General features: G+C 33.2%; 1 protein-coding gene across 1 annotated transcript in view; it reads left to right on the plus strand.

Moving 5' to 3' along the window:
• Nucleotides 1-18,464, plus strand: part of EIF3E (eukaryotic translation initiation factor 3 subunit E) — a 48,573-nt gene that overhangs the window by 6,577 nt on the left and 23,532 nt on the right. Inside the window, exons 3-7 of the mRNA XM_046642162.1 lie at nt 222-339; nt 2,844-2,886; nt 3,909-4,013; nt 9,214-9,339; nt 10,075-10,199. Coding sequence (XP_046498118.1) covers nt 222-339; nt 2,844-2,886; nt 3,909-4,013; nt 9,214-9,339; nt 10,075-10,199 — 517 coding nt within the window. The remainder of the gene's footprint in view (nt 1-221; nt 340-2,843; nt 2,887-3,908; nt 4,014-9,213; nt 9,340-10,074; nt 10,200-18,464) is intronic.

An 18,464-nucleotide genomic window follows, 5' to 3' on the forward strand; every position in this document is an offset into this window, starting at 1 on the left:
AAGAGCAAGAAGTGGATTCCCTCTTCCTTTCCATGCCTTTGCAGTGCTAGGAAGAAAAAATTGGATCTGGGGGAGTTACCAAATTGGTGGTTTCTGGCATGTGAGAAATTGGGGGTAAATAAATATTTGCACAGTTTAAATAAATTGAAAATTTTCTGGACATATCTTCACAGTGAGCAGTATGGTTTATTATTATAATGCTCCTTTGCATTTTTAATTAGCTTTGAGAGAAAAAAGAACTACAGTTGTCGCACAACTGAAACAACTTCAGGCAGAAACGGAACCAATTGTGAAGATGTTTGAAGATCCAGAAACTACAAGGCAAATGCAGTCAACCAGGTAACTTCTCTGTAATTTGAATTCTAAAAATTCTCTTTTCTGGATTAATACAAATGTTAATTCAAAGTTTATCTAGTATCCCATTATAGAAGTTTGTGGTTTAAATGATGAATTTCTGTGTTTATTTTCACTTATCCTTATTGTGTGGGAACCAGGAATTCCTTAATGATCAAAGTTAATACTAAATTTTTTTTCAAACTTCTTTACCAGTTACCCAAATGTAATTATGAAGCAGCAGTTCATCCTTTTCCCCCTTCCCAGGGGACATTTGGCCATGTCTGGAGACATTTTTGGTTGTCACAGCTGGAGAGGTGCTACTGGTATCTCGAGAGGAGAGGCCAGGAATGCTGCTAAACATCCTACAATGCATCAGACAGTACCCTACCCCCAACAAAGAATTATCTAACCCAAAATGTCAGAAGTACTGAGGTTGAGAAACCCTGTACCTTACCTGGGCAATACCTGGATCACGTGGGTTCCTTGCTATAAGGGAAACTTGAGCTCACTTTATCCCTTTGCTACATTCTCTTATATCCTTCCAAACTCAGTGCCCAGCCCAAGGAGAGTGGTGTAGAGCCGATAAGGTTATTTTATTACTAACTTCCCCTTAGCTAGAAATAGACATATTGTTTGGTTTCCAAAGAAAGCATGTTGCCTCACTCTGACTTAATATATATCACTAATTGAAGCCCTTTGGGTTATTAGAAATGTTTAAAATTAGAGTCTTGTTCTAAAATTGAATATTGTCATTTTGGTAAATCTTAGCTACGAATATATTTACTAGAGGAATTCCTGAAGATTTTGCCATGTTGTACCTTTAGTTTTTATGTATGTGATTAAACCAAATTTTTAAGAAATTAGCTGTAAGTTTTCATTTGTGATTTAGGGAAGTGTTACTAGATATTTTTTAGAAAAGCAGCATATACTACATTATTATTATACCATACTATAATGTATCATACTATACTGCATATGTATACATGGATGTATATAGACACATACGCTGAGATACCTATATCTTTCAAAGTTATGGTGTGTATATATATCTTATATATAGCTGTCTGTGTGTATATATATATATGTATATTTTACTAAACTAATTTGTATACACTTAGAATATAATGAGTAATTACAGACTTTCAAGTTACATGCACACAAAGGGACAGCTGAAATAATCCAGGTGTTAGGGTACAACAGAAAATTTAGGATTTAAATTCTAAATTTAGTCTAGTCTCTTAAACGCTAGGGAGTAATGAGATTAGGGTATGAATAAGATGTATGTAGATTTGTTCACCAGATATTAGAAAGAGAGGACTCCTTGTGGCTTAATAGGCCTAAATTGGAGATAAAGGATGAAATTGTGTGTTAAAAACTTGTAATCAATTAAACTACTTATTTTCAAAGTAGTAACCTCTCCCCACCAATTTCCATTTTAAAATTTCATTGAGCATATAGTATTGTACTTCTCATACTTTCCCAGAAATATCCAGAGAGCCAGAGGACGGTGTAAGGAGTGTAACACAAAGTTATTCACTGTGATCCACAGCAAGCATTAAGTTTTGTTTTGAAGTCTCTTGATGTTAAGATTTCATGCATGTTTCATATTCAGTATTATCCCCATGTTAATTTTAGTGATAAAATTATCCCCTCCCCATTAAATCTTCAAGTAAAATTATGCTCTCGAAAGATATGCCACTGCATTGCTTCTTGCAATAAGCATAAGAAAATGTATTCATTTTTCAAAATGCCCAAAAGATGGGCAGCTGTGCCCATCTATCACTTGTTCCTTGTCTTTGTCATCAGTTTGTCTTTTACCAGCCTGGCAACTTGTCAACTTATGCAAAGTTAATTTAAGATAAGTTAAATTGGGTTATTTGACACTGGTATGGATAGTAATTATATAGTGTGTGTAGCTAGATATCTTATGTTGGCATGGTTTATTAATCTTGTAAATTTGTCAAATCACTGTCCTTGTGAAATATATTAATATTGTAGAGGGGGACAAAATTTATATATAGGATTTATTCCTGCTTATTTGTATAGTACATTTGTTTCAATCTCTATTAAAAATGTTACCTCAAGTCTGCAAACACCATTCTCAGTAGGTTACCACCTAAGTAGACTACTGACCTCACTATAAAAATAGTCAGAATGTTCTGGTCTTATTGCCTAAAAAACTTCTAAGGACCTTGCCATAGATGATGTGGTGAAACAGAACACGTGATTTTCAGTCAGGGCTAAAGAAATCTGAAAGTGAAATTGTAAAGTTTGCAATTCTCCTTGAGTTCCTGTTCCTTATGTTCAAAACATGTAATGTTCTATTTATTTTATTCTGGAAGTCTTATTTTATTTCTAGTGTTTAAGTATTAAGATATTGAAATAGCTTTGTGTGGGTAATAAGATAGTATAATGATACTATAGAATACAATAATATGCAATAATACTATACAATAATAATACAATTGTATTGTAAAAATAAAGTAATTTTTGTTTTTTATTATAAGGGATGGTCGGATGCTATTTGACTACCTGGCAGACAAGCATGGTGTAAGTGATATTTTAAAAAGTGTTTTAATTGTCATGTTGTAATAAGGCTAAATAAAGATTAATGCTGTTTACATAGGTTCGTGGCTTGACAAGGATATAATTTCCAGATTAACTTCTTAAATATAATACCTAGCATGTTTTTGAAACTTTAGTTTTTAAAAATTGGTGCTAATAGGGAAGTAATATGCTTAAGTTTACCTTTAGATAACAGAAATTCTCAAAAGTTTTGTTTTTTTTTCCCCAGAATAATCATATAATAGTTAACATTTTATATTTTTGATGGATTAACAAGTAAGTAAAGACGGAACTAAATTTGAATTAGAAAAGCCTTCAGCAATAGAACTAAGTAATACTTTGGCTGCCTTGTGGAATACAGTAGCCCTTGATACTATTAAGGGCTTCATAAATCCCCAAATAAAGAAATGTTATTATAGGCTTTGCTTGTCATCTCCCAACCTCTCTTTCCTTGTCTTAACTCAAAGTCTGAGGCATTGTATATAATGAATTCTGTAACTTGCATTTGAGTTTTATCCTCATTTGACAATTACTGTAACAAGGGACATGCTGACCACTGTGTCTCTTCATTGCTTGCTTCATTAATTCTAAAAGTTAATGTAATTTGGGGGCCAGTTTTCACGGAGAACTCAAGTTTATCCTATGCATTATTTGTACAGAATCACATAACCTTACCGGATGCATATGCTTTATAGTTGTCTAAGCTCAGTCGCCAGCTGAGGGACTCGCTCATCAGTCCTTCAGCTGCAGTTCCAGCTTGTATTGCAGCAAAGTCGGTTTCATTAGAATGCATAACTCTTTGAGGCCAGGACTGAATGTTAAATCCAGTAATTCCTAATGTATATTTTAAGGGTCATGGTTTTCTGATCATGGTATTTTTTTTGGTGGCAACTTTTGGGAGACTTTGAAAGAATTGACTTCTGGGGACATTTAAAGGAGTAAATGGTTTGAGTTTTAAAAGTCTAAATTTAAAAATAGAACTTAAACTTTTGTTCACTTGTTTTTAGTTTCGGCAGGAATATTTAGATACACTCTACAGGTATGCAAAATTCCAGTATGAATGTGGGAATTACTCTGGAGCAGCAGAATATCTTTACTTCTTTAGAGTGTTGGTAAGTAAAGTTTTTCTCTTGTGGGATTCCCTTGGTTCCTTATAACGTATGTTTAGATTTGGATCTTTCCGTTAAGTTTTCAGCATTTGTTGGCAAAAGGAGAAAAAAATAAAGCAACTTTCCCCCCAAAAAAAGAAATAGAAACAGGAAACCTTGTATCACGGCATCAAAATTAGGAGGGAGATTTAACTTGTCCTTGAAATCCAAAAGTAGGAACCACTAATTTGTTGTTTTATGTATAATTGTGTGATTTCAGCATTACTACACTGCTGTTATGTAATGAATTTGTTATAATATTTCTGTACAGCACAATGAGTGGCATATTGTGGGTACTTAATAATAAGTATTTATTGAATAAATCCATTATTCCTAATTTTAATTCAGTATTTTGTGCTGTATATATATTCTTTGAACTTGTTCTAAACAACTGTGGAATTCCAATGATATTTGAAAAGATTCTATGCCTTAATAGTAGCTTTTTCCATTTATTTCTGCCCTTAGTTATTAGAATACAAAGCTCAGTTTTTTTTCCTTTATGTAGAGGGTAGATAAGTTTAAATGGTGCTATTAGAGGAAATTGCTAATTACAAAGTATCCCCTTTGTTATCTTCATTTGTCTGACAAGATCCTAGATTTCAGTGCTTTTGTTAGGGAAGAAAGAGTTGTGTGAAGCCAAAGGAAAAATTAGGGCTTCAAATTGACAGATTTCTTTCTCACTCTGCCTTCTGTTTAGTTAATTGTATTAATAAATGCCTTCTAGAATTATCAAAATGCCCTTGTTTTATTAGCCTCTCATTTGAGAAATTATTTGTTACTCACTTTGGGTTGGTAAGCTAGTTACCTAAGTCTCTGATTTCTCTAATTAATCCTAGAAGTTGGAAAATAACCTCTTGAGACAGGGACTTTTTGTCCTTCAACCTTTGAAGAGTCCATTTCTTCTGTCTCTGTTTTCTGGTGCCTTTTTTCTTTTAGCCCCGCATGCCACAAAGAAAAGACTAGTGGCTGCTTTCTTTAGTTGTTTTCTAGGAAATTAAATTTTCCTTTTTTGGGGTAGAGGAAGAGTTTGGTGTTACTAATTTAGGTAATTCCTACTTTAGAAAAGTACTTAGACAACTTCGTATTTTAAAACTACCATCCTTCCTTAAAAGAAATAAATATTTTTAGTTTATTTCCAAGTTTGATTTGAAAAAAATTTATTTTTCCCTTGCTCCCATTTGTAAATGAATTCTTAACTTACAGGTTAGCTGTGGTTAGCTTGCAAGTGCATTGAAGGTAATCAGTGATGCTAAACTTGTAGTGGCTTATCAGAAAATTCCATCAGTTTTACTTTGAATATTATGAAGGATTTAGGAGAACAAAAGTTGATTACTTTGGAAATGTAAACAGCTTAAACCAGGATTGTAAAATCAGAAGCCTGATATGATTACAGGTACATGAAAAGGGTTGGTTATTCATATCATTTGTTAATGCTGGGAGTGAATTTTGAGAATGAAGATTTAGTGTCATGTTAGAGTTCTAGCACAGTAAATTTATTGTTGCTGGTCAGTGAGTGAATGTGCCATTTTGCTAAGACATGGAAACTTAAGGTAACTGCTGGAAATCCAGATATTGAAACTCTTCTAACATATCCACCCTTGAAAGCAGGTTGGTATGAAGAGCCAACTGTAGTGACATGGACTTGAGCCAGAGCAGTACGCATGAACCTTTTGGGGATTAAAAAACTTGCTATATTGCTACAAAAAGCTTTTATCCGAACATATAACATATTCTAGTTTTAATAGTATCATTATGTTTATGTAGTATAGTTTTATAATTAGTCTGAAAATTTCTACAAATGATATACACTTAAAGGTTTGTGGAGTTTTTGTGTTTACTTTTTTAAAATATGAAGATCCAATTAGTTCCCTATCTTAAAAAAACTTCCTGGTTAGTTTTCAGCTTTTGCATTGCCTCACAAATCTTGTACTGGAACTGAAAAGGCATTTGGTTAAGTGATTGAATACCATGATCTGGACATAAAATTAAGAGCAGTCAAAATATAGTGATGCGGTAGTCTTGCAAATTATGTGCAATTTATTTTTATATTTTTGTCCCATCTTGTGCCACAAAACATTTGAGGTAGGTGGGAGTTGGTTACTTCCTGTTGGCATATTGATAGAAGCTAACCAAGCTAAGTTTAAAACAACAGATTATTTCACTTCTCTTTTTCTTTTGATTTAGATAGACTCTACTATAAAATCTCTGTATTTGTTTGAAATCTTATTAGTAGCAAAGATAAAAATCCTGTCTTGGATTTAAGATGAATAATGTCAATGTTTTACTTACTAGTTATTTAATTTTTTTTTTTGCAATAACTCTTTTTCATTTCTAAATTTCTTTTCTGGTAGTTGGTTATTCCTTTAAATCTATGGTTGGGGAAACATAAGCTATGAAAGAACCATTGTAACTATGATCTGAGATTAGAATTTGACTCTCCAAGTGACCTATTGTAGGTCAGTGTTGTATAAATTAAAGCTGTGTGACCCTAGAATCTACTTTTATTTTAAAAAGACTTGGTGGCTTTTAGAATACATCAAGGAGTGTTTAAATGCACCTTATTTGGTTATGAAACTTGTTTGATTTGTGCTCTAAGAAATGCATTAATTTGAAATGAAATGGTGGAGCAAATTTGGTAGGAATTTTTTAACATTTTATTTTGAAGTTATTAACATGTATTTTAATTATTTTGTTAAAATCTGCCCTCATTGTGGCATTTGTTCTGGCTTCAAACTATAACCCCTCCCCTCATCTGGCAGCTATTTGAAGTAAAAGTGATTTTGAGATGCTAGGATTGTTGGTGATCATATTTTTTTGGTGTGAGGTTTATTTTTCCACTCAGAATTTAAAGTTTATCTACTGTAAGTACATGCCATTTGATTTAAAGATACTTCTCCTTGACTCGAAAAAGCTTGAGTAATGATGACTTTTTGTAGCTTTACGATCTTGACCAAAGTTTTGGATCTGATGTACTTTGTTTGATGATGTCAGTGTAAAAGATGTCTATTTCATGTTGATTCTCAGGTACATAGTTCATCACTTTTTAACGTCTGAAATTGGAATGTGTCTTGAATTGGTTGTGGTTTTGGGAACATAAAATAAATGTATTTTAAAATTGATGGCATCTTAGATTTGTTGAAGTATTAATACTCAGATTTCTTTGTAAGGATCAAACATTTTATCCTTTATAATTTGAACTGTAATTTTATGGATTTTTATAAATAAGTTTTTTAATTTCAATGAGTTTTGATAAATGCATATACTATACAACTACCACCAAATCAAGACACAGAAAGACCCCTTGTTCCCCTTTTCAGTTATATGTTACCCCTGGTTCCTCCATTGATCTGCTTTATATTCCTGTAGATCAGTTTTGTCTGTTCTAGAATTTTGTATAAATGGAATGATATATGTGCCTGGCTTATTTTGACCAGCAAGTTTTTGGGATTCATTTGTGTTACTGTGTGTATGAGAAGTTTGATTCTTTTTATTGCTGAGTAGTATTCTATTCTATGAATATATACTAAAGTCTGTTTATTCATCTATTGATGAACATTTGGATTACTTCCAGTTTTTGTCTATTACAAATAAAGTTGTCATAAATTTCGTGTGTAAGTTTTTTTTTTTGCCGACTTGATGGCACGGAACAACAATATTTTAAAAATAGGGAGAACCAGTGGTTTCATGGATATGTTTAAAAGTTTAATTTACAAATTAAGTCTCTGCTCTTTGCCTGTTCTTAGAGTTTGCTAAATATTATTCAGTACATTTGAGTTAATTACTGCCATGAAAAGAAGAATCTCAGTATAGGCAGAGTCTGAATTAGGAATGGTTGTGGTCCCCGTTGTTTAGATACCTATAGCCCTCTGATATCATCATTTCTCATTATTTTGATATCATCATTATCGTTATCATTTTGATGTTGATTCACATTTCCTGAGTTCTTAGTGTGTATCAGATGATGATGTAGTCTTTTCATATGTATTATGTCATTTAAATCATACAGCTGAAGTGGGTTCTATTACTATCCCCATTTTGTAGATAAGGAAGCTACAGCACAAATGGTTCAGCTATTTGTAGTAAGTGGTAGAGCCAGAATTATTGGTGGTTGTATTTCCAATCCTGCCCATACAATTCTATTTTACTCGTAATATATACTAATAATACTTTACAGTTATACTGCTATGTTAGTGCTTCAGTGAAAAATTAAACTCAGAATTTCAGCTTGGGGTGCAGCAATGTATTCTCCCTCCAGTACCCTCACTTCTGTTGCTTGAATGCATCTGATCAGTTTGGAGTCTTTCTGTTTACTTCCATTACCTTGTTTTGAGAATCCTCCTTTACTCATTTTTGTTATTAGTCTAGTTTAGTGTTTTAGGTGTTTTAGATTTGTGACCCTCTTCTACCAGTGGCTAGAAGAGGTAGAGTGGCCCTTAGTTCTCCTTTTTTGGTAGGTTAAGAGGGTGGCAGAAAATTTAGAGCTTTCATGATTAGAAGTGTAATTTTGGGCAAATTACATTCTCCATGCATCAGTTCCCCCTCTTTAAAATGGAGATAAAAAAATTATTTACCTTATGGGGTTTTTATTAGGATTATAGGAGAAAATGAACTTTTATTACTCAGTACATACTCCTTTGATAATTATTAATTGTTATTAACCAGTAGACCTGCTTTTTTCCTTTTCTCTCTATAACCCCTTCCATTTGTGTCATAATTTGGAAAATTCTTTTGTTCTGGCAATAATTTCTGTAAATCATAGATGAGATCCATAAGTCTTGATTTCCCACATCTTCACTGCAGTGATTTTAGCAACAAATTGCCTCTGAATCTAACTTAATTTTCAAAGTTTTAGGTGCCTAAAATTTGATTAGTTGTGTATAAATTATCTGAAATGGATTACCCTAAAACACTTGTGCTATTTCCTAGTTTTCTTTTCGGATCTAGAGTGAATATCAAAGATCTGAATATTTTTAATAAATTAAGTTGAATGAAAGCTATTTGGATCGGTTTAACCAGTATGAGCCAATAAGGACTTAGATAACTGGAGTTTTGGGTGGAGAGCTTCAGGTCTTTCAGTAGTTTAGATGGATATGTAGAGTATAAAATACTATCTTTTTTTCATCTGGAGTATTCAGAATATAATTGATTACTATGGCTTAAACAGGTTCCAGCAACGGATAGAAATGCTTTGAGTTCACTCTGGGGAAAACTGGCCTCTGAAATCTTAATGCAGAATTGGGATGCTGCCATGGAAGACCTTACACGGTTAAAAGAGACCATAGATAATAATGTGAGTTCCACTTTTTCAAGATGATTCTCTGAAATTTCTGTGTATCCCTCATGCTTTCTGATAAGGAAAACACTGTGCACTTTTTAGAAAGAGAAGGAAGGAAAAAAAAGCTAAACTAAAATGTTCATGTTAGATTTTGTAGACCTGATATAAAAGTCATAGAGGGTTAGTGGGTTGACTGGTTTTACTGAATCTCTTTGAAGGAACCTGTCAACTTCTTTAGGCTGTTAGAGAAGAGAACTCAGTTTTCGTTTCTGTGAACAGCTACTGTGCCTTTTTCATCTGTACCAGTGAAAAATGACACAGTTCTATTAGTGCAACGTATTATTGAAAGACCTGGGCAGAAGATGACAGTTTTCATTTATATTTAATGTTCAATAAAACCACTTATTGTGGAGTGTTTAGTTCAGCCCTTGCTTTTAAAATATTTTCTGAAATGAGTATAATTTACAGCTTCTATAAAAATGGCTTAGTGGACGTTATTGAATCTGTCTCTGAGAACAGGGAAATTTTAGTCAAAGGTCGTGCAGAGAGTAGAGGGTATAGGAGATTGGACCTCGAACATAAAGACTCTAGCCTGTGCCTTAGAAGGTTCTTGTTTTTAACAAAAATTCTTTTCATTAAAAGAATTTTTTAAAAAATTCTGAATTTAAAAAATAATTTTAACAAAAATTATTCTCTTGCCTCTGTTTTGTATATTAATATTTCCTGTGTATGCATTTTTTAATCCTTCAGTCTGTGAGTTCTCCGCTCCAGTCTCTTCAGCAGCGAACATGGCTCATTCACTGGTCTCTATTTGTTTTCTTCAACCACCCCAAAGGGCGTGATAACATTATTGATCTCTTCCTTTACCAGCCACAGTAAGTTATTTCACTGTATAATTTTGGCTTTAATTATATGAAATTATATAGATTTTCTTAAACTTAAAAATGTGCTTCTCTCTAACATTTCAGTTTGTTGTAACACATTTTTTTCCCCTCTACGTGTGGTATATTTGCTTGTTAATTGAAAAAGCTTATATGTAATTCTTAAGTAAATTATTTTATAAAAGTGTACTCTTAAGCCCTTCATAGTGCTATTTAAGCATGGTCCCTGGTCCAGTAGCATAGGTATCATGTAGACTCTCAGGCCTTATCCTAGAGTAAGTAAATCAGACTGCATTTTAACAGGATCCCGGGTAATTCTTGTATACATTAAAGCTTTAGAATTAAGGCTCTAGGCCATATTATTTGGAAAGAATATATACATCCCAGGAGAATTCCTTTTATATCATCATTGCTTGATCATCCAGCTTTTGGTGATAAGAAATTTACTGCTTTACGAACTAGATAGTTCTATTGTTAGTTAGAAATCATTTTTAAAAATGTATTCCTCCAATTGAGATCAATGCTTCTGACTCTTCACATTATTTTTTATTTGTTTGTTTAGAACAACAGGAAACAAGACTGCTTTATGAAAACACTTCAGATTTTTGTAGATAATTTTTCCTGCTCTCTCCTTCCTTCAGGTTAAATATCTCTGGTTTTATCAAGTAATGTAGTTTTCAGATTCTTTAGTATTTTAGTTTCTGTCCTTAATCACCAGTTTAACTGTAGCGGCCTTCAAATCTGGATCTTTAAAATTGAAATTTTATTCTAGGATTGTTATCTAAGCCTTGTAGATTACAGTGGTAATATTAGCTCCTATGACCAGTACATATGCTTATATTACTGCCTAAGATTGCAATAACATAGTTGAGCAGTTGCTTCATGTTATTGTTTGTATTGACTGTATTGTTGGCTAAATTTCACATAAACACTTTGAGCCATGTTTTTCTTATTTGTTAACTCAAATGAAGATACAATTCTGTTACATTTCACTTGATTTCTGCTTATTCTTGTCTGTCAAATTAGCATTTTTTCTAAAATGTGTATTTTAATTTATAAAAGTATAGCTTATGAATAGATGGTGTAATGCCCTTCTAATATAAAACATCAGTGAAGATTGAACAACCTGTTTTTAAATTGTTTTGTAATTTTCAGTCTTGGAAATAAGATAATACTCTATAGCGATATTTTTGCATGAATTGCTGAGATAAAACTATCTGGATTGAGTCAGGTTAATAAACATGTTCTTTAAATGCTCATTTTAGTAAGATTTTTAAGACTCTAAAATATTTGACCTCTACAGTTAAGTTGTTAACATAACCAACAGGACTTTGAATGTAAGAGAAATTAAGTTATTGGTAATACAGATGGAAGATTTTTAGCCAACCAAGAAGTGCCAGTAATTTTTTTCATGTAGAAATGGGGAGTCATTTTTAAATGGTGTATACCATGTTCTCTGCATTAAATGCTGAATGTTTCCCTGACTCTGGTATATAAAAGCACTTTTAACAGAAATATGCCTCGTTTATTTTTTGTATTAACATCGCAGCTTAAGTTCAGTATTAATGTGTTTAGTCAGTATTTGCATAACATGCTGGTTCAGTTCATTAAAACTGAACTTGGGCAGAGGAATTTTTGTGTCAGGAAATTATGTTTTTCTTTCCTTGAAAATAGAAACCAAAAACTCCATGGCATTGAGTGAGATAGAAGACAATGTGTGATCTTTGCCTGCATTCCAGCCTTATATTTAAATGTAAATAATGAGAGATAAAATTTCATAATTTATATAGCATTATAGTTATTCTTTTTTTTATTGGAGATATTTTATGGCATTGGAGTATGCCTTCCAGAGTCACATTATTCACTAATGTGTACGTAACAGCCTCATTCTGTCTGAGCTGTTTTTCCTCCTTAAAGAAATTCTGTTTCTGGGAAATTATTAAAATTGTGTATGTACAATTTTTAAAATTATATATACACTTTACTATTTGCTGGATGCTATGATGGGTTGTTTGTAATCTGGAAAGTTATATAAATCATAGTCCATATGTTGAATTAAGTAAAAAATGTTAAAAAAAAGCCACTGTCCGCTAAAATAAGATCCTACAAAGGTGGTATTACTCTTTTCTGCCTTTGGCATAATAAGCTCACAGCTTTATTTGGCGGTATATTAGAGCTGGGATTGTGAAGAGCAAAGCTGAACCAACCTCAGAAAGGACTGATAAAATGAGAAGTGTCGGTGCTAAGAGGACTAAGTACATGAAAACATTGGGCCAGATTGTTCTGACCCTGTAGGTTTGATACATAGGAAACCATATAATAAACAGAAGGTTTCCTTATGAGTACTTTAAATCAGAATAGGAAATTAATTCATGACTGGAATGTTTAATGGCTCCATCAGGTTAAGCTGGCCTAACATAGCCGTTTTCATAATTGGAGTATTCTTCCCGCTAGGACCAGATTATGAACATTTTTTGGCACTTATGTCGCCCTAAACATTTGGATGGGCATTTCCAAGATTTGCTTTTTACTTTTCGTGATTCCATTTCAGATCAGTACCTCTCACTGTCCATCTGTCTTGCTTTTTGCCCCATAGTGATTTAAATATGTTAATATCTTTTATCAGGTTCTTCTCAAGTCTTCCTGATCTGGTAGCTTTCTTTCACTAAACTGATTCATCTCTTTCTGCTCTGGTGCATTGTTTATTTAATCCTCTGAGGACAATCTTATTTCCCTTTCTACTCTTGATTCTTGAGAAGTACCTTTTTCGTGTACACTTTGTGCAACCATTATATTTTAGAAGAGGCTTTTTTATTTGTGGTATTGACAGTTACAATCTCATGCAGACCTATCAATATTGGGTGAATCTGGAGTATCCGGAAAAATGATTGGAAAATCATTGCAAGAAATTTGAGAATGTCAGTGAGTGAGTAAAATAGCTACATATCTGTCTTTAATGTTAAAATATCCATGCATCTTATAAAGAAAGATGTTTTGTGAGAATTTCAAGCTCAAGAATTAAGGATATATTTCTCAATAATTATGGAGGATTAATCAAACATGCATTCAAATGAAAAGAGATTAAAAATAACAATAACGTCATATTTTGCCTCCGTCTTGGATAATAAGAGTCGATTAAGAGTTGATTGATATCCCCAAAATCAGATGAGAGAATGAGCCAACCCTGAATGAGCAGATTTGACCCAAACATTGAAACCTATAATAGCTGACTCTAATCTTGACACTTAGTGGATGGGTTCAGCATAAGGACAGCTCTTCCTGAACTCAGCCATGAGAATCACTAGCAGTTGGCTTTCCATGCTACTACTTGCTAGTAGACCCACGCTCCTGTGATTTTGTAGTTATGTATGTATCCAGAGAAGAACATTAGATTCAACTGACTTTTTCAATGTTTTCACATAAAGAAGGGAAACATGCAAACAAGAACAATAAAAATATTCAAACCCACTGTGAAAATTCTGTAATACAAATAAGAGGGAAACAGTTTGGATTAGTTTCTGACAACCTTATGGCTGATATGAAATTAAAACAGAATATATTTAATTCATAGTTGAACTGTTTATTACAGATATTAGAAATAGAGGAGTAGTTCAGTTGAAATACAGAAAGTTTTGTTAAGATAAAAAATGAAACTTATAGGGAAAACAGTGCAACAAAGTAGGCTTTTATATTTTAAAGTAAGATAAAGGTACATGGTCATAGAAATATAATTAAATAACAATTAAATTAAGACTTATTAAATTATCAAGCTATATTCTACTAATAGGTTTAAGGCCTTCATTTGTATTTCCATGGTTCATATACATAAAAGACAATACCTTATACCATTTAAAAATCTCCCAGTTAATTTAAAAGAATAGAAATTTTATAGATTGTAGTTTTTGGACAGAATACATTAAAAGTAGAAATTATTAAAAGTCATAAATAACAAAGAAGAGATTAAATGTTAATAATGATGAAATATCTGCCAAAGCATCACTCAAAAATTAATTCATAGCTTCAAGTACTTATTCAACTTTTAAAACCTTGCTTTAAAAGAAAAACACAACAAAGGAAATGAAAATAAAATCAGCCGTGTATTAGAAATCATTGAAATTACTAATCTTAAAGTTGATAATTTAATTTCAAAATGGAAAAAGAATTAGAAATGCAAATGGCTTTATATGATGAGTGATATAATAGAAATTAAAAATCGTAAGGAAGTACTGTATATACTCACATGATATTCCCAAAACCTGAAATGCCCCAGGTGACACAAGTAAAACCTTATTAGATCAGCTAACTGAGGAAGGTATTGTGAGATATTTTTGTTTTATTTTGTTTTGTTTTTTAATGGTTCCACTAAAAGGAGTCTGAGTTTTGATGGATTTATTGGTTATTTTGGAGCTTTTTAAAAAGTATGTGTACATGGGGAGATGTTCTTCATTCTAACTTTGTGAGGCAAATAGAACCCTAATGGAACATCGAATAAGAGCCTCTCACCCCCTCCAAGATCCAAATTAGATATACACACTGAGGAGCCATTGGAAGTTCAGAAGAAAAATATTGACATCAGAATTATCTTTGGGAATATTATTGTTACAAGTGAATGGTTCTTAAACTTTCTGTTCTTAGAACCCTTTTCCACTATTGAGAATTGTGGAGTGAAGTTTTGTTTTTGTTGGCAAAATCCATTGATATTTTCTGTATTAGAAATTCAAACTGGAAAATTAAAAATTTATTAATTGGCAAATAGTAAATTGATTATAGTTGACATCTATTTTTATGAAAAATAATTTTTAAAAACAAAAATTTAGGGAGAATAGTGACAATAGTGACATTGGAGGATAGGCTCACTTCATTTTCTAGAAAATGTCTGCCAAACACCCAAGTCTGAAAGCCTTGATTTGTGTCATTCTTTATATATGGCGTTCTGTGAGAAAAGCAGCTAATTCAGCTTGCAAATCAATCATGTAAGTGCTCTTTTTTAGGCAAACATGACACTGAAGTGTACAGCAGAAGAGCTTTGTACACACTTCCTAGTTAGTCATATAGAATACTAAAAAGATTAGTCCACAAGGGCTGAAATTTAAAAAAATTAATTTCTACTACCTAATCAGGGACCTGGTTGAAACCAGCATTTTTCTTTTTTCAAACTGCAAGAGTGTGGTGGTGACAAATAACAGTGACTGATAGTATAGTATGGTGCCACTACCTTTATTCATGTGCTAAGGTAACAGAAGATTTCATTTGTTTGTTTGTTTAAAATTCAGTGATTTTTAGTAACTTTACCAAGGGGTGCAACCATCACCACAAATCACTTTTTGAGTATTTTCATCTGCCCAATAAGAACTTCACGCCTTTGGAACCATTTTTTAACAGAAACAGCCTGTTAGCAAAATGTGGATAAGAAAGCTGCTCAGTGGTATTACAACTTTCAGTTTTCACCAAAATACTGTGCTCTCTGCCTTTACTGCTATAGGGTCAGGTTACCATCATAATTTTCTTCCTAATTAGTAATGTCTTCATGGCTTATTTTGATTTTTGCTTAATTCTAACTTTTTCATATGAGAATACACCCAGTTGGTTTGACAGATCATTGTTTCAGCCATTTTCCTGGATTTCGTATTCTTTAAGTAGAATAGCAACTAGTAAGTAGCGTGTAATTTGTATTTGTATGTCTGCAATCAGTATGTTTTTCCATTGTCTCTGATACTGGAAATTAATGGAGAAAGTATATTCTTCCTGTTTTTAATTTCTAATAGCACAGTAATACAATATAATGTTCATTGAGTGTATGTTAAATTGATAGTTTATATAGATTGTGGTTTCAGGCTTTTTTTAAAATATAAAGGTACATTGGAGATAATTTATACTTTTGTCCTTGAAGTGAAAGTTCAGATGCCAGTGCAGGTTAAACTTTCTTAATGTCATAATATGTTACCATTTCTGCAGTAATTTATTCTGAATCTAAATTGGAGATGATTTACACATTTAAAAAATGTTGAACTTTTAAATGTAGCATAATATAGAAGATAAAGTATCAAGTGTAAGATAGAGCAGTGTCCATAGGCTATTCGAGATGAAGCTTTGCCACCAAATGTAGATGCTATTAGGGGAAAGAAAGCATTTGTAATACAATGCCCTAGTTACTCTCCAGTTGTAAAAAGAAAGAATCAAAGTTCAGTTAGCAAGAGAGTTTAATGTGTTTTCTAAATAAAAATAACAAATTTCCTAAGAAATTTTTAAGTTTTACTAATAACAGTCAACTAGATGGTGTCCAGAATTTGTCCTGATTGACCTTTCTGCCTTTATTTTTCCTGTATTTCCTAATTGTTCCTGATAAGAAAACTTTCTTTCATGCAAGTATTTTACCTGCCGTAGCTGAAGATGACCTCTAAGATCCCCATCTAAAATTCCATCCTCTGAAGTTCTACTAAGTCTCTTGCCTTCTTTTTTATTTTTTAGCCTGTCTTTCTGGAAATGCCCTTGTCTTCTTTTTTTGTACCTATCCAAAGCCTGCCTATTTTTTAAGCTCCAGCTTAGGTTTACTTCCTTCATGAAGTCCTGTATACCGTGTCTACCTTATATTTGGTATTTGACTAATGCCTTTAAAATAAGTAAAAAACATATGATTGCATTATCTCCCCAACTAGATTCTAAGTGTATTTGAGGGCAAAATTTCTATTCTTTCTATATTTTATATGTGGTGTGCTACCACAGCATGGCTTGAGGAGTGATGTGTAGGTCTGCACCTGGGATCCAAACCCATGAATCCTGGGCTGCTGAAGCGGAGCATGCGAACGTAACCACTATGCCTTCCAGTCTGCCCCATATTCTTTGTATTTTTTTAGCATCCTGTACATAATAGGTTCTTAGGTATTTTTTATTTGGGGGGCATATCTTGTCTTATCCTTTGATTAGTGAATGTTCTGATTTGCAATTAGAAAACACTAGAAAAAATTTCCGTAAAATTGTGCAATTGGAGCAGTGTTGTGCTTGAGGAAAAAATAAACTAAAGCATCTTTACTTACCTGTTAGGGAGTTACATTTCAGAACACAATAGATACTGAGGCTCTTATTTAAAATAAAAAATAATTAATAAATAGATTTCCAAAATAGAGAAGATAAAGCTTCTGTTCTTAAGTAGTTTATACTCCAAACAAATAACACAAGAGGTAGCTTAAGAGCGCATTTAACTAAGTACAGATGTATTGTGAATGTTAAACACGCTGTAGGTGTAACAAATGAGACCTGGAGAAGTTAGAAGAGTCTAGTGGAGATGAAAATCGATCTGACCCTTAAGTTTCAATTGACAAAGAAGAAAGGAGATGATAAGAAAGAGAGATAGGGGGCTGGCCTTGTGGTGCGGCTGTTAAGTGCACACGTTCCAATTCGGCGGCCCAGGGTTCACCGGTTCAGGACACGGGTGCAGACATGGCACTGCTTGGCAAGCCATGCTGTGGTAGGTGTCCCACATGTAAAGTAGAGGAAGATGGGCACAGATGTTTGCTCAGGGCCAGTTTTCCTCAGCAAAAAGAGGAGGATTGGCAGCAGATGTTAGTTCAGGGCTAATCTTCCTCAAAAAGAAAAAAAGAGCTGGCCTGGTGGCGCAGCAGTTAAGTTCGCACGTTCTGCGTCTCAATGGCCTGGGGTTCACCAGTTCGGATCCCCGGTGCAGACATGGCACCGCTTGGCAAAAGCCATGCTGTGGTAGGCGTCCCACATATAAAGTAGAGGAAGATGGGCATGGATGTTAGCTCAGGGCCAGTCTTCCTGAGCAAAAAGAGGAGGAGTGGCAGTAGTTAGCTCAGGGCTAATCTTCCTCAAAAAAAAAGAAAGAAAACAAACGAGCTTAACAGTTATGTGTAGGCTGTTAACCACATCTGTAGTTTTGCTTGTTTTTGAACTAAATATATAATTACTGATCTTCAAGAATGTGAAGTAAGATAACTTCACAAGAATCACCCTTAATCTCCACTCCCCTCCTTTATATATAGATCTATATAGATACATACGTACATAAGAAGGATTGCATCTGCCCTAGAAGGTAGGGAGTCCCTGCTGTGCTTAGAAGTTAGGCGTTATGATAATGCTGTATATCAGGGGTCGGCAAACTATAGACCGTGGGTTAAATCGGGCCCATGCTTCTTTCCTTGAGATCTGCAATATAGACTGGCTTTTACATTTTAAACTGAAAAAAAAAAAAGAATGTATTTGATGTGAAAATTATATGAAATTACAGTTTCAGTGTCTGTG

Source organism: Equus quagga, chromosome 16, assembly GCF_021613505.1.
Source record: "Equus quagga isolate Etosha38 chromosome 16, UCLA_HA_Equagga_1.0, whole genome shotgun sequence".
NCBI lineage: Eukaryota > Metazoa > Chordata > Mammalia > Perissodactyla > Equidae > Equus > Equus quagga.